General features: G+C 36.8%; 2 protein-coding genes across 2 annotated transcripts in view; both read left to right on the top strand.

The window, feature by feature from the left end:
• The first annotated feature begins 1,634 nt into the window (after positions 1 to 1,634).
• On the top strand, positions 1,635 to 6,959 carry LOC144635506 (EGF-like repeat and discoidin I-like domain-containing protein 3). Its single transcript, XM_078494606.1, has 5 exons — positions 1,635 to 1,691; positions 2,812 to 2,970; positions 3,597 to 3,919; positions 5,014 to 5,158; positions 6,592 to 6,959. The coding sequence occupies exons 2-5, from the start codon at positions 2,895 to 2,897 to the stop codon at positions 6,957 to 6,959; spliced, it is 912 nt and encodes a 303-aa protein (XP_078350732.1). The 5' UTR covers positions 1,635 to 1,691; positions 2,812 to 2,894.
• A 1,243-nt stretch (positions 6,960 to 8,202) lies between these two features.
• The window catches only part of LOC144635505 (neuropilin-1-like), a 12,567-nt gene continuing 3,857 nt past the window's right edge, over positions 8,203 to 16,912 (top strand). Inside the window, exons 1-9 of the mRNA XM_078494605.1 lie at positions 8,203 to 8,328; positions 9,493 to 9,833; positions 10,087 to 10,225; positions 12,863 to 13,191; positions 13,785 to 13,926; positions 14,351 to 14,607; positions 15,122 to 15,236; positions 15,647 to 15,683; positions 15,800 to 15,932. Of these exons, the coding sequence (XP_078350731.1) occupies positions 8,298 to 8,328; positions 9,493 to 9,833; positions 10,087 to 10,225; positions 12,863 to 13,191; positions 13,785 to 13,926; positions 14,351 to 14,607; positions 15,122 to 15,236; positions 15,647 to 15,683; positions 15,800 to 15,932 (1,524 nt within the window). The 5' untranslated portion in view covers positions 8,203 to 8,297. The remainder of the gene's footprint in view (positions 8,329 to 9,492; positions 9,834 to 10,086; positions 10,226 to 12,862; positions 13,192 to 13,784; positions 13,927 to 14,350; positions 14,608 to 15,121; positions 15,237 to 15,646; positions 15,684 to 15,799; positions 15,933 to 16,912) is intronic.

Below are 16,912 nucleotides of genomic sequence, written 5' to 3'. Positions count from 1 at the left end.
AGTTTAAAGATGAAATAAGGTTGTCTTTAAAATCAAAAAAGCTACCTTGGAGGGCTCTTTAGAAAAACCGCTTACTGAGAGAATTGAGATCTACATTGTAACGTTAATTAAATTGAAAAGACATTGTTCAATCACTGCTGGTAACTGCTAAAATATGGATGACCTTCATTTTCAAATTTGCCGTTTGCGCTAACATCTGCAATTACAAAAGATGAAATTTTGCTGTAATAAAAATTTCTTACGTAATGCCTAGGAGAGACGATGAAAAGTTAAATTACCTAACACGAAATCACAGGTAAGCAAATAAACCTCCTAAAGCAATCATTTGAAAAAAATTCAATAGTGATGTTTTAAACAACGAACTTGTATTTTGCAAATTTCAGTTGCGTCTGTAATTTGCAGTTTTAAAAGGCCGTAAAAAATGTTTGTTTTAAAGCATGACTAAAAAAAAATACCAAATAGCCAGTTCTGGTTACTGCTAAGATAACGAACAACTTAAATTCCATAACTTGTAGTTTGCTTTAATATCTGCTGTACCATAAACAGGCAATGTTGCTGGGCTTTGAGGCGAAATTCCCTAACGTGATACCCCGTTGAGGCGAAAAATATCTAAATTACTGAAAACGAAACAGTGGTAAACAAATAAACCAACTGTAATAGATGTTTGAGAAATTCATAAGTGATGTTCCAACTAATGAACGAGGATTTAGCAGATTTTTGTTTGCTTTTTCAAATTGCAACTATGAAAGGACGTCAATATGTTTTTTTTACGACTGAAAAATCAGAATTAACAAGCATTCCGCTCGCGATGATGCTTTGATTACTGCTACTGAAAATTACGGGTACTTTTAATTTCATAATTTGCAGTTTGTTTTAACATCTGCTTTGAGAAAAAGATGAAATGTCGGCGAAATGTCTTAACGTGATTCCCCGGTGAGGTGATAAATAGCTAAATCACTGAAAACGAAATCGGTAAAATAATAATAATAATAATAATAATAAACCTCCCAGAGTGACCGTTTGAGAATTCAAAAAACGAGCTCGAATTTTAATTTGCAGATTTTTGTTCCTTTTTTTTAAATTCCAACTTTGAATTACATTAAAGGTTTCATATGACTGGAAATCAAAATTTCCAAACTGCAACTCGCTATTAGGGCCGTAAACAGTTACTTTATCAATGCATTTTAACCTTTATTATGGGCGCATTTTTACCTATGTATATGTTTTCGCAATTTCTTTTCACCTACGGCATTTGTTTTACTTTTCCCTTGTTTTGTCATAAGGGGTGGCGCGTCAGTTATAAAGATAACATTAAAGATCACCACGAGAACATTTACAGATGTCTTATAAATATATTTGCATTAACATCATGTTGAATTCTTCAGATTTTAGTGGTGACAATGTAAGAACGAAAATACATAAAATGTAGCCTGTATCAACTGGTTTGGCTTCACACCTGATTGAACGAGCTGAGAACCCCTTTGCTCGGATTGGTCAGAATACGTTTTACGAATTTTTTGAACCAATCAGTAAGCTTAGCACCAGGCAAAACAAACGCATCACTTAAATTATTAAGCCCAAACCAAACCGGGTCGAAATTTAGTTTTTAAGTATGAATTTGCGTACTTTGCTGCGGTGGAGAAACGGTTTATAACCAAGTGCACGCAAAATTGATTACAGTTAGATTACAGGTTAGCTAATTTCTGTGAAAAAGTATCGAAAAAAACGGGCTCGCCCTGCCTGGATTGTAAAACTGGACTTGCATTTAATTTAAACTAACTTCCGAAGAAATGCAAAATCAACTAATTCGAAACAATTCCATTGAAGGGGCTGAAAGTACAGGCAATAAGCCAATTTAATGCAACAGGCTGGCTAGCAATCCCGTGCTTTCGTTTACGTTGGGTGGCCGCAGAATTAAAAAATAATTGCTTCAACTAGTGTGCAAATTTGATTTCGGTCAAATTGAATGCACCTGGTGGGTAAGTGTGGCGCTGACAGGAATAAAGAGTAACACTATGGGTACCTTTTTACAATCAGAAAAACATGTCACTTTCGAAAATTAATTTGTTAAAACACTTAAAATTGACGATTTTGTTTCCAGTTTTGTAAGTATCGTTCGAAAACAAAATGTAGAAAGAAGAAAAAATGATTTTTCGGCAAATAAAGTAAGATTTCATGAAACCTTTTTTTTCTATTTTTTATTAGGTTAAAAAAGGGAAGAATGCTTATCGTATGGGTCGCTGTAAAACTGATTGCTTAAACTGAAAAAAAGGAAATCCGTAGTTTTGAATTTAAATACAGCTCCAAAAACTTGTCAGTAGACAAGTTGTATAATCCAACTGCATTCTAAAAACAAAATCAATTTACTCGAGTGTATGCACGTCAAGTACCACAAAATACAAGAACCTAATTTGCCAGACTTCAAATAATGTGGCTTCTTACCACGCGGGATTTTATTGTATAAGGAATTGTATGGAGTTTAAAATAACTCGAGATTTAAAGCTCAACAAAGTAAAATGTTGCCTTCTTTTCAACAAAATAAAGAAAATTTTCTCACCTTGCTTATTTTCTGTTGTCCTTCTGGGGGGTTTTGAGCCCCAAAAGTAAAAGTAATATTAAAAAATTTACTTATTGCCGAACCAAACATTGTCGTGAAAATATTCCCTTTAAGAACGCTGCATATTGTCAAAAACAACGAGAATCAAACATGCGATCATGCACTTATTCACAGTTTGAGTATGCAATCGAAATAATCTGATGAAAAACATTTAACTCACTTTAATCGCATTGTTTTGTTCTTTACCCAAACAGGTAAAGCTTACACATCATTAGTTGAATTTGAGACTAACTTGCAAACAGCGCTTCCAGGCAGCCATTTAGGCAAGCTACTGAGAATGAAATATCATTCTTCGCTACCACTACTGCCACTGTTTCTCCTATGGTTTCACCGTAACACTGCTGCGGAGAAAGGTAACTTGCTTGGTATTACTGGTTTTTCTGTTCACAGTTATATTTTTAGATAAGTAAGATAAATGCTTCATTGGAGTAGTTTCTGAAGGAGTGTATAACAACACTCGGCCAGTTGCACGACTGGTGATAAACAAACGTTTACAAACAGTGCATACTCGAGTCATAATTATAACCTTACGGGCAAGGACAAAATTGGCAAGAACGCTTATTACAATCCACTGATATTTTTTTGGCAATTGCTAGACAAATAAGAATTTTTTTTTTCATTGTTTTGAAGGTCCCAAATTTGGCATTATCGTTACTTTTTAATCACATTTTTGTAAGACCCAGTGTCGTAACTTAACAAATTCATCCACAGACTTGCATACGTGATTATTAAAGCAGTTCGTGTATGAAAACACATCCGCAGCCTAAAATGTCAGAAAAGTTATCCCAGAAAGTTTAAGAAAATAGCTTTCAAATAAAGCAAAAAGCTTACCAAAAAATAAGGAAAACTCAATTTGAGAGATTTTTCTACGTGTTTTTTTTTTTAACGATTTATTTGCTGTGTCAGCAGAGTAAAGCATAGAAAAGCTTCACATAAAACGCATACAAGTTGTATTGTATTGATTCCTTAAAACGTTTAGGATGTCAACCAGCTCTAGGAATAGAAAGCGGCGCTATCTTGGACTCACAGATGAGCGCCTCCTCGGAGTATAATGCCGATCATGGCGCCGCAATGGCAAGACTACACAGGACCATAGGTGCAGGAAGTTGGGTTGCTGGTACAAATGATGTCAATCAATGGCTACAGGTTGATCTGCTTAATGATGACACGAAAGTGACAGGTGTCGCAACGCAAGGAAGAAGTAGTGACAATCATTGGGTTACCAAGTACAAGGTGGAGTACCGTGTAAACTTGCTAGCAACCCCCCAGTTCTACCGGGAGAAAGGACATAACGAAGACAAGGTATAAACTTTGTATTCATGCCAGTCTTAAGGAAAAACCTGCACAATTTGTTGGTCATGGACATTAAAAAAAGTATGGTTGCCAGTTCACGCATCTTTAGCCTTTTTAATTGTCTATGATTTTCTCGATTTATCAATCGGGAACGTCTACTTTTTTTAAAATAATTTGTTTGGAAAGGGGGAGGGGGCGTAGCCACCTGTTTATCTGTTTGGCTCATAATACTTAGAAACTACCCGAAGGTAGCTGATTTTGGGTAATACATTTAGTATTTATTAATGAACAGAATTTAATGCGGATGACTACAACGTTCTTTGGCAAGACAAGTCAAAATTTTGTCAGAAGTATCCCTGCAACTCTTTATTACTGCAACTCTTTAAAAAATTGTCCAGATGGTTCATACTTGTAGTTATCAAAAAGAAATAATATTATCATTATCGGAACATTTTATTCCACTGCCACCCGTCTGTGACGCGCTTTTTAAGGGACCTCTAAAATATACTCTGAAAATTTTGGTGCAAAACATTTTAATATTCACCATACGTGTTAACATATTTTTATTTATTTTACTTTTTTCTTTTTATAATTTGCATTAGCGGTTTATTTTACTCTAGTTTTAGGGTAGTTTATGCAAGGCCATTATGTAAGCTACTGAGTTATCAGTAATTAATGTTACTCTCATTACAGTATTATTATTATCATCATCGTCGTCATCATCATCATCGTCATCTTAATTTTTATTATTATTATCATTATTATTATTAATTAAAAAATAATTTGGCTTTAAAAACCAACAATAAAATACTCCTAAAAATGTAGTAAGGATAAACCTTCACAGAGCTACTTTATATCATCGTATTCAAAAGGAAAATATGGCATGTTTGGCTTTTTTGCACCTTTACCATGCAACTAATTTTAAACTTTATCTTGTTTACTGAAAAATCCTATAAAAATTTCTATTAAAATTAGCGTAGCTGTAATAGATACGGTGAAACGAAGATCTAAAGTAGTTTCCATGATTTAGTAGATGGGTAGCGGTTAGAAATTGGACGTTAAGAATGATGTGTATTTGACAGTTCACCATCTTATTGATTCAGGTATTTGATGGAAACACAGACAAAGACACAGTTGTTTACTATGAACTAAACCCACCAATCATAGCACGCTACATTCGTTTTCACCCAGTGACTTGGAATGGGTACATAGCGATGAGAGTGGAGCTTTACGACTGCAGTCTACAAGGCAACTTAAAAGTGTCGTCAAAGCTTTTGTAAGCCCCCACTCTTCGAAGTCCTCTCTTCTAAGGCTAATACTACGGACAAGACTTACAGATGCATGTAGATCCGATATGCTGTCTATGTATTTTTTACGTGGTTGGCCATGTACCCATTGCAGGATTGTTTTGTCTATCCTCGTTTACCTTATCGCGACATCGGCATGATATTTTAAATTTTCTGCCTTTTGATCAATAGTCACGCGCTGTGAAGTGTGTAGTTGTCCAGTTGGCAGACATTTGAATGTGAGCTCATCTGTGGTTATAACCATGTGCTTTTTAGTAGACAACTGGCCTTAGCGCGGGTCGTTCTACTGTTGAGCTGCTACACCGTGCTGATGAGACCAACCAGGTCGAAACAGCTGTCCGCGGTTGCATTTTGGCTTTTAGTTTGTGCTATATCATGCCGCTGTTGCTTTTAGTGTTCTACGCAGTATCAGCCTTGCTCATGACGACCGAGGCACCTTTACGCTTTTGAAGGTATTCATCAACAACACTTACCTTGTTTTCTGTTATTTGTGAAACATTGTTACCAAAAGGAACTAGAACATTAACACATCCACGTCATTTTTTATTATATGTCACCCGAACTGATATACGATTTAAATTAAGCCCTTACCCATTTCTTAAAACCCTCTTCTTTGTCATTCCTTAAAGTTTTATCTAACATGTATTTGTATGTATTATTTGAAATCTTCTTTTTGTGAAGTGTGAAGTTGTTGTTTTCAACCATAAGAAGACCTTTAAGAACTTTTGAAAGTATTGCAATATTTAAATGCTTTCATTCACTCAAGTGTTTAGCTTGGAATGTTCGAGAAAATTTTGTTCCAGTGGTGGAATTACACGTCATTACTTGCCAGCAGCAAATTCAAAGAGCCACGATGGTTTTCAGGTCTCTGCACGGGTTGGCTCCAGACTATCTACCCTCTAATTTTGAAAAACGAGAAACCGCGTACAAACTAGCTAAGGGACTCTGAAAACAAACTCAATGTTCCATTACCTATTACAAAAACATCTTTACCTATAGTGGCGCCATCTTGTGGAACAGTCTATATATATATATACATATATTAGATTGTAACTTGTATCCATCCATCCATCCATCCATCCAATCCCATGGAGCTCGAGAGAGGAGGTGATCAGAGATGAGTTGGCAGCTTGATCTCTCGCGCTGTTTAACTAAAATGAGTTCTGGTTGCGTCTTTTATTACCACCGTTAAAAAAGTGTTCGTCTTTTTTGGCAATAATCAGAGAGCTGGCAAAACGCAATCACATGTTTCCCCCAAATACGTTGCAGTGACTGACGATTGCTGTGGCGTACCAGAGATACATTATACATAAACATTCCTAAAAGTTTTATCTAAAATGTATTTGCATCTATTATTAATTTTGAAATCTTTAGAATGTCACACAGCTATCGGAATGGAAAGCGGTGAAATTTCGGATGGACAGATTAGCGCCTCTTCGCAGTGGGATGATTTTAGCAATGCCGCCACCAAAGGCAGACTACGCTTAAAGAAAAGCGCAGAAAGCGCAGGAAGTTGGGTTGTGGCTGGTGGAGATACTAATGTGGATCAATGGCTTCAGGTTGATCTTATTAGTCAAAACCCTAAAGTGACAGGTGTCGCAACGCAAGGAAGAGATGCTACTGACCAATGGGTAACCAAGTACAAGCTGCAGTACAGCAACAATGGAGCAAACTTTTTTTACTACAGGGAACAGGGACAAAACGCAGACAAGGTATCTACTTTGTACTTATGTCAGTTTTAAAGGGAAGCCCGCTTAAATTATAAGGGGTGGCCATTTTAAACAATTTGTTTGTTTGTCTTCGCAGCAGTAGGAGAGGGATACTCTGTATATGTATGGATGGGAGTGTGCCGCTGCGACTCTGGATCCTTGCCTTATACCAGACCATGTTCAGCAGATTTTGCAACACTATACTACTGTAGACTACACACCGAAAATCTCTACCATATTCCAGACTTGCTCTTTTAGAAATGTATAACTAAAAAACAAAAAAACATACAAAAATACATACAAAAAACTACATACAAAACTACGACAATGCGGCAACGTACGCTAATTACAAATACTTGAAACACTAACGCTTATTCCAATTCTTGAACTGTTTACGCTAGTAACAATGCTTTTTAACCGAAAACAACTACCACAAACTATTACTACGTTTACTAGAGCTAATGGAAACTACAAAAAAAGTGGCCTAAAATAGCGATATTTACATATGGAGTAAAAGCTACAGAAGCGAAAATTACATACTTAACACAAAAATATATTTAGATATTTTTACAACTTATTAATTAAACTTGCACCTTTGCTCTGCTAGCTTAGCTTCTGTCTGTATTTTGTTTTCAAGGATAGCCAAGAAGCCGTCTAAGAAGTAATAATGAAAATTCTTCTGTCAACAGTTTTGCCATGATGATTTTTTTAATGTTTAGGAAAGCCTCTTTCTCTTCCGATTTTCTATTTTTTTATTGGAATTAATGCTTCATACCACTGATCAGTTTCCTAGTAATTGATACCCTATTCTAGACCAAAACTCTCTGATTTCTATATTCTATCCCAGACTGAACTTCTTGAAACCCATACCCTTCACAGCGGCACATACCTATATTGTCCATATTATGGGAGTGCCTGTTTAAGCACCGATTTTACACCACAAATGGATCGTGTTTTTCTTTGATTAGCTCTGTCAGAATGCAACCGATATTCAAAATGAACAGCCCTGTAGAAAGGTCAATCCGAGCTATATCAGCTGTTTGTCACAAAAAGCCACTGACGTGCTAATTGATGATGTCACAAGTGGTTCAATGACGGCGCGTCCAAATAGCGCCTTAAATGCGCGTCTGGGAGTGAAAGGGTTAAGTACGCTCCAACATTATTTATAACTCAGTGGTGTGAAGTCCGTATAGAGTTTATCATTCTAATTTAATATAGATATAGATATCTCTGACTATTTACGACCTTTTACTAATATAGGAGTTTGCGGGAAACACAGACCGGGAAACGGCTGTTTATCATGGACTAAACCCGCCAATCAGGGCACGCTACATTCGTTTTCGACCAGTTACTTGGCATAACCACATATCAATGAGGGCGGAGCTTTATGGATGTATCCAAGGTACTGAGGAAGCTAAAATTGTGGACTAAAATTGCGCTCGCAGCACTAAACAGAAACAAAAACAAGTTTCAGCACTTTAACTAAACTTGGTAGACGAGAGAAAGTTTTAAAATGCTTTCAGACATTACGACAGAAAATATGACATGAAAGGTACCTAATCAACCGGCCGAGGAGTTCCTTAATTTTGTTTTTATTCATCGAATGCGACGCATGACGTCAAATGAGCGCACGCTTAAATAAAAGGGCGTGCGCAATTTGATTCTCGTTCAAGGTTGTCAAAATCTGTTTTTGCTTCAATATTTCTCAAAATCCTACCCTACAACCCATCAAGAAACTTTCACAATTTTTATAAGGGTGAATCACGTCTACAGCCCTTTTAAAAAAAAATAACAATCAGTTAGACAGTTTCTGCGCTTATTTCAAAATAAGCAAAATGTCACATTATCCTTTTTTAATAAGAGCCAATTTCTAATTTCTTAAAATTTGGAGGAAGGGTCACACTCGCAGATTTTTAGAAAAAGAGCAATTGAAAATGTTAGCGTCGAATCTCCTCTTAAGCCCTAGTACTCTGTCGTTCATTTTGTCTGTTTATTAGCATTTTTATTGTTCAAATGTTGCATATGATGGTTTTACGCTGTTATAAACATTAAAACGAGAACGATAAAACATTTCTGGACATTTTGGAAAATAGTTAAAAGTTTGGCTCATTTACCTTTTCAAGTGTGTAGTAAGCCACCTTAAAATCACGACACATTAAGCGTCTTCGACCAATCAATAAAACCGCAGCCTATGGGCGTGAACCCTTTAGGCAAATTAGCTCTGCTATGGGGTTTTTAATCAAGTCCGCTTACAGACTTAAAATGAGTGGCCAACCATATAGCCAACGTTTATTCAAAGAAAAGTTTGTTTATACCTTGAATTTCACCTTTCATATCAAACAGAGCAAGACAAACAACAGTGTTTGTTGCTCTGATTTTAAACTTACAGAGGGACAGTGTAAATTTCGTTTTAGTTACAAAAAGTAATGTTACCGTTCGGAATTCTTAAACGAATGGAGGTATGGCTGAACAAAGTACGTACATACATCAGCATTCACAAACAGAATTAATTATTAATAGAATTAATCTTAAGTTAACCTACTTCGTGTAAATCCCTTCCACATAGAAATCCTCGACTTTTGCTTCAGCAATGCTGTTGGCATTACCAGGCCTGACGTCATCCCTGATGATCACATGACAGCTTTTTCTTATCCTAGCAATCCTTTCCAGCCTGCCTACGGTCGACTGCATGGTAGCAGAGGTGACGGATGGTGTGCGAAAACACCAAGTAGTAATGAAGAATGGCTCCAAGTTGATCTTGGAAAAACATTTCAAGTGTGTGGTGTTGCTACTCAGGGAGACGGGTATTACGATAATAGTAATTCATGGGTAACAGACTTCAAGCTGTCATATTCGGCTGATGGTAACACCTGGAAAACTTATAAAGATGGAAATGGCACCGAACTGGTGAGACTTCATTTGGCTTAAAATTATAGATGTTAGAAAAATGCGTGAAAAAAAATGTGAAATTAGCCTTTTTCTCTTCCTGTGGGGATTGGCAGCGCTGGTCAACTTGAATACATTTTTATGACAGACTTTGCAGTAATTAGCATTCCAAGCTCATCTCAGTATGTGTTTCTGTATGATTACTGTATTTATTCGTGAAAATGTACTTTTTTACGAAAATCATATTAAATGAAAATGTATTATCTTCTTAAAGGAATTTCACAGACAAGGTGACAGTTTCACAGTTGACCGACACAAGTTACCAGTACCAGTGTCTGCAAGATATATTCGCTTTCATCCAACTCAGCAACAAGGTTGGAACTGTCTGAGAGTCGAGGTGTACAGCATCGAAAGTAAGGAGTCATTTTTATTTTATCTTCTTCAAATACGTAATACTTTTGCGAATAAGTCTAGGTCTTTTCATGACCACGTTAAGAAGTTACAAGGCAGCTTTATAAAAAAATCACTCCTATATATTTTGTTCGGATAATTTGTCGTTGAAGACACATGATAAAGGGATACTATCACCAGTTTCACTTCAAAAACTAAGAGTCTAAAAACATATGGAAACTACGAATAGTGGTCCAATTTTGCTAAAAAAAATCACCATACCCGTGTACTGAAGCGATAAACAAGTGATATTAATGTATTATAGTGATGCCATCTGGAACTTTAGATCTCAACTTGAAAATTATCATAAAGTGAACAGTTTTCTTCCACTTAGCTTAGTGTTCCAAACGTGCTTGCGGCACCTGTAAAAGTATTGCATCGGCATGAGCTACTCCTTCGTGCACATCACCTCATGCGCATGCACCAAGAACCATTTCCATGAAAGCATTATAAGAGCGTATTAATGTAAATTTTAGAAGAAAATTGATCTTCACAAAGTCGTTGTACAAAACGAAGTGTCTTTGTTATTTTCCAATCTGATACCCTGCAGATTTTAAATCGGCATTTTGACTCTTTAAAGCATGTCATATATTTTCAAAGGATGGCTTTCATTTTGATAGACGTCGATCGCACCGAAGGCTGGTTTTATGATGAAAGTACTTCTCAAGACACATCATATGGAATGTCAAAAAAGAGCGCAGGCGTTGGGACGAAACTGTTACCTCGCGCGATAGGAGTGACAAACGAGAAAATAAAAAGAGGAAAAACCGTCCCAGACGGAAGGTGGTGGCCCCTCAAGCCCCTAAATCCGCCTTTATTTCTGACTTTACAACACAAGATATGAAACAGTATCTATATGTGTTGCATAAAGGCCCATAATTTCGTTATTAATATCGCATCAATTTTGTTTCGCTTGAATTCTCGCGAGTCTATGGACATCCTTCTCTATTTTCAACTGAGCAGGAACAAATTTTTAACTTTCTAGCTGTTAAATCGGCGGTTATGAAAATTTACATAAGATTTCAGTGCTCATATCACAACAAGAATGCACATTAAAGTAGGCAGAGACAACTGAAAAGAAGAAATAAAAAAAGGGTTATCATCTTAATTAAAGTGCCTATGAAGTAAAAATTAATTAATGCTTATTTGAAAGACCTTTACAAATAAAGAAGAATGGCGTTTACCGTTTTGAAATATCTTCTTTCATTTTGGAGATATTTACGCTTTTGTGTTATGCAAATGAGGAAAGTGATGACGTCATAAATTGTTCCACTAAAAGATAGATCACAAAATCAAGGATATCTCTGAAAATATTAAGGTGATATTTCTGAAACTTGGCATCAGTAGTGACCTTCCTTAAAGGTGCAAGATGGCTCATACTATGATGCAACCATGGCAACACTCTTGGTTCCAGGCTCTTTCTGTCATAAACCAAATATCTCCATTTGAAACCCTTTAAAGTGGGACAGAGGGTCCAGCTTGGAACACACATAATGCCCTATTACCCTAACTCTCCACATTAGTTTGTTGGGAGTGGATCATCTTTGATTAAACAAAAACTGGGGATATCAGTATTAATTAATATAGGTATTTGCAGCAAAACTGTTGCCATGTGTGGAGTCCTGGGACTATTAGAGTCGTCACGTGACAAGAAGGCCGTGTACGATCGAGTTAGTTGAGTTCTTGCCATGTGTGTGTTGTAACTCGGAGTTTACACACTGTTTTCTGAATTAAATACACCACACATGGCAACGGCACGACAGGTGTCATTTTGTGTCTTTTGTGGTGTACATTAATTGTGCCAAGTTTGAAGAACACAGCTCAAATATTCCAAGAGATATTCTTGATTCAATGCTTCATCTTTTTGTGGAACAATTAATGACGTCATCACTTTCCTCATTTGCATGATATAAAAACGTAAATATCTCTAAAACGAAAAAAGATATTGCAAAAAGGAAAACGCCATTCCTTTTTATTTTAAAAAGCCTTTAAAATAAACAGCAATTATTTTTACTTCATAGGCACTTTAACATTGAAAATTATCAAAACTTAACTGGAAGAAAAATGCATGCATTCTGGGATAATTGATATTTCATGCCGGAGTTGTACAGGGTCAGTAAGTTTTTACCGTAATGATTAGATTTAGCACCTGTGGCGCTTATTTACTTTTGCCACCTCAAGGGGGGGGGGGGGGGGGCTTACTCGCGACAGGGCGACGCAAACAAACGTGTAAAAAACCTTGAATAAATATTAAAATAACTAACAATGACAGAAAATGTAGCATTACCAAATTTTTGAAAGTTCAGTTACTTTTAAAAGAATTATTTTAGCAGTAAATATATACGGTACAGTGAATGTTTATGAGTTTATCTCTTTTTACGTCGATGACTTTAGTGGGGCAGTTATCCACAATAGGGGCGTATATTAGAATAGGGGCGCTTATAAGAATAGGGGCGTTTATTGGAATAGGGGCGCTTATTGACAAAATCACATTCAAAGGGGGGCGCTTATCGGAAGGAGGGCGCTAAATCGAATTATTACGGTCGGTAGAATAACACCACTAATTTGTGTATCTGTATCGCTTCCAACGCGACCTTTAGAATGCCAAGAAGCCCTCGGAATGGAAAGCGGGCTAATCTCTGACGACAAACTTAGCGCCTCTTCAGAATTTAATGCCGATCAGGCCGCCAACCGAGGAAGGTTGCACATTCAATACAGTGGCGGGAAATCAGGGGGTTGGGTGGCTGCCACAGCTGATGTGAACCAATGGCTGCAGGTGGATCTGGGAAGTCAGTACACTAAAGTAACACGCGTAGCAACACAAGGAAGAAATGACTACCGTCATTGGGTATTCAACTACACGCTGCAGTACAGTAACAATGGAGTAAACTTTCACAACTACAGGGAACAAGGACAAAACGAAGACAAGGTATTAATTTTGAATGCATGTCCGTTTGTTAGTCAGTTAAGAAAAGAACCGCTGAAAAAGGTTCTTTACAGCCCCTGTCACGTTAGCTTGTCAAATATCAAGAATGGTCATGGAACGAAATGGATATTAGAGATGGAAAGAACGCGTAACTGCCAATCGTGAGACCAATGATGTTAAAGTGCGAGATCTTATGGCAGTTGGAAATTGAGAGTTTGCAATAGTAATAATAATTAACGTTTTCATGCAAATCTTTACTTTTTAAACCTTCTATAGCGCCATAAAACAGAGTCATAAGTGATCACAAATTTAAAAGTCTTGCTAATTATATAACGTGCTTTCAATTTGTGGCATTTATTCCGTACCGCAATTATTTTTTGATTGACAATTTCACGTGACAGAGTTCTATGAGGGCCTTATTTAACTATTCTACTGTCTGTCCGCACATTTTCCATTTTGAGATTATTAGCGTTGGTGCATTTTTTGAAATTAATACAGTCATCTTTCTCCAATTCATTATCTATCTGTTAGTTTGTAAAAGAAATTATGTTTAAAATGAGTTGCCCCTGACAAATTGCCATCTTATTCTAATTCAGGAATTTGCTGGAAATACAGACCAGAACACCGTTGTTTACCATGTTCTAAACCCACCAATCACAGCACGTTATATTCGTTTTCGACCAATGGCTTGGTATTACTGGATATCAATGAGGGTAGAACTCTATGGCTGTCTACAAGGTACAGAGAAATTTGCATCAACAAAATAATCTAGGCATATGCATAATTTCGCTCCAAGCATTTCAACGTTTTGTTGACAAAGTCAGTGTGACACTTACCAACACAAGGAGAGCGCGAGTGAGAGTCTTGACGAACCTGACTTCGATTCTCTCCTTCCTAAAAACAAATATCTAATGACTGCAGAGCTCAATTTCTTTCGAGCTTTTTTGACATTTGAAACAAATTTGTGTAAAGATAATGATGAAAATGATGATGACGACGACAACGACGACGACGACGACGGCGACGATGATAATAATGATGATGATGATGATGATGATGATGATGATGATGATGATGATGATGATGATTTACGATGATGATGATGATGATGATGATGATGGCGAAGATGGCGATGTTTGTTATTGTTATATTTATTTTCCAGATTCCTGTCGGTCTCTTCAATTTAGCTCGCCAGTAGATGGGCATGACCTTGAGGGTCACGTGTTTAAAAATATTTCTATGAGTTTTGGAATGCGGAGTTCTTGCAGAGGGCGATGTACCATGGAAAGTAACTGTGTGTCATTCAACATTGGTCCACCAATTGACGACCAAGTCATGTGTCAGCTGAGTGATTCTGATCACACGCGACATCCCGAAGATCTTAAACCTCGAGAAGGGTTTACCTACAGGGGCACTGAGGTGAGAATTGTACTCAGTCGACGCTGGTTTGATTCTTTTTGTTTAACTGTTTTCTTTATTTAAGGTCATTGCCCTGTATTGCATTGCGTATCCTTACTGCGCAGAATTTTGCGCGTAATTAACGCGCGCACATGAACAAAATGGCGGCCTTTTCTATGCGGCTTAGTCCGCGAGAGAAGTAAATTATCCCTTTTTTGTAAACGAGTCTGGTGACCTATCAATTTTTTTCTCATATTTTGGGTGTAGCGATGAAATTCGTTCTGTAAAATGAAAACAGCTCAATTCTTGTGTTTGAAAAATAAATCATCGCTAAGAACGTGTACTCTGCTGATACTCGTAGAGGAATTTTAAAGGAATTATATGGAATATACAAGGTCTTTCCGCTCCTAAACGAATCTGGTGACCCCCCTTTTTTATTAAAAAATTTAAGTAATGACCTTAAAGCTGTTGAAATGGTCTGTTTTCGGAATGGCTTTAACATTATTAAAACTTAGCTTATTTTTGTTCTCATCAGAACGCGTGCTCCAGTAATCCTTGCTTTTATAATGCGACCTGCCTGAATGGATTTACATACAAGAAATACCGTTGTATGTGCCAGACTGGTTATAGGGGAGAAAACTGTAAAATAGGTAAACAATAACAAGGTAACAATAACAGAACACATTGATCAGAAGGCGAGTAAGAATGCTTGGTGGAACACCGTTCTTCTTGAAATACAAGATTGATATTTTTTATGGTGGATTTTCCAGGATGTTTTCAACTAAAAGTTGTAATTAGTAATTAACTGTTTTTTTATCTGGGTATGCAAAAGATCTAAAATGAAACAGGCCGGGAAGTTATGGTATGGATGAATTTATTGGAAAAATTATCAATTTTACGTCAGTATTTCAAAAGTTAGTAATAATATTTCCTTGCGCACAAACTGTTTCAATTGTCGTTTTCTTTTATTTGTATCAGTCGCTTTTTCTTATTACCACACAAAAAAGTAATCAATATAAAGTAATCAATATAAAGTAACATGTCTGTTTCCTTTTTTTAGTGGCTCGGACCTGCAAGGAATTGTATGACAACAATTTGTAAGTAGCAGTTATACCTGAATTTAGCCACATGCGTTTGACCCATTTTATTGATTAGAACCAGTTTATGTTCGACTTGTGGAATTAACTCTCTTGGATGTATCTTTGTGTTTCAGGGCTGACGGGAACAAAGCCTACCCGCTGAAAATGGGTTCGGTTATACTTCCTGTCTTTTGTCACATGACCGATGACCTTGGAGACTGTGGAGGTGGTGGATGGACGCCTGTCATGAAGATCGACGGTCAACAGGTATTCAACAACAATGAAAGTTGTAATTGGTTTTATTTTAAATCTTCCAAATGACTGTCGACTAAGAGAAAGAAAAGGAGTTAATAGTAATTTTTTTAGACAAACAGCATTAACTCTTTGATAAATGGACCTACAGGAATTAAGTTAATCAGGTGAATGCGAATTTTGTGACTTTTGATGCATGGTTGCGACAAGCCTGAAATTCGGACGTCCCTCTCTGGTCGCCAGCTTCCGAGAAGGGACGTTTGAAATTCAGGTAGGTGGCGGCGAGGTTGGCAATCAAACAATAATTACATTATAAAGAAATTTATTAATTTGTCCAATGTATATGACTATGCATGAATTAATGAGTTATACAATGACCATTTAATAAAACAGTCAAGAATTTATTAGCGGAGCTCAACAGAGGGCCGCAGAGCGGAACCCCATACCCATAGAAAATCCACAGAAATAGGAAAACCACGAACTTGAGTTTCCATGGCATGGCTCGCGGACGCGTACGTACGGCGTACGGTGTCGCCCACTTCAGAAATAGATAAACTCTCGCCTACTAATTGTTACTAAATTTTTATGCCTATGGTAAGTGAATTTTGGATTACCTGGGAGCTCCGCTTTTAGTCTTGGCTAAATCTATTAAGTGTCATGGTCAGAAAAAATCAAAGAAATCAAAGAAATTTTAGCCACAGTCCAAAAACTCATACTTTGTCAATTTGAAGGCCTAGGTATGTAACTGAAAGATATGGAGTTAGTTTTTCGAAATATTCAATTTTACGGCAGAAAACCACGAATAACGGTAATCGTACCGGAAGCTCAAATTTCACTTCTCGACAATCCCAAATTTTACGCTTTTCTGCTTCTTGCTTCCCAGACGTTTCAACCGCTGTAAATCTTTCCTTACCTTAGTTGCATAGATTGACTCTTCCTTTATCGAAATATAGTTAGTATTTTTATCTCTGATTTTTTCTGAGCCAGCTGAGCCT

This window comes from Oculina patagonica, chromosome 13, assembly GCF_052425735.1.
Source record: "Oculina patagonica isolate OP01 chromosome 13, crgOcupat, whole genome shotgun sequence".
In the NCBI taxonomy this organism is placed as follows: Eukaryota; Metazoa; Cnidaria; class Anthozoa; order Scleractinia; family Oculinidae; genus Oculina; species Oculina patagonica.
Note: the sequence above shows the minus strand (reverse complement) of the source record. Positions and strands in the feature narration are given on the sequence as shown.

Coding starts and splice junctions, on each gene's coding strand:
- LOC144635506 (XM_078494606.1), top strand. CDS start 2,895: ATGAAATATCATTCTTCGCTACCACTACTGCCACTGTTTCTCCTATGG. Junction 2,971..3,596: donor TAACACTGCTGCGGAGAAAG/GTAACTTGCTTG, acceptor TAAAACGTTTAG/GATGTCAACCAGCTCTAGGA. Junction 5,159..6,591: donor TTACGACTGCAGTCTACAAG/GCAACTTAAAAG, acceptor TGAAATCTTTAG/AATGTCACACAGCTATCGGA.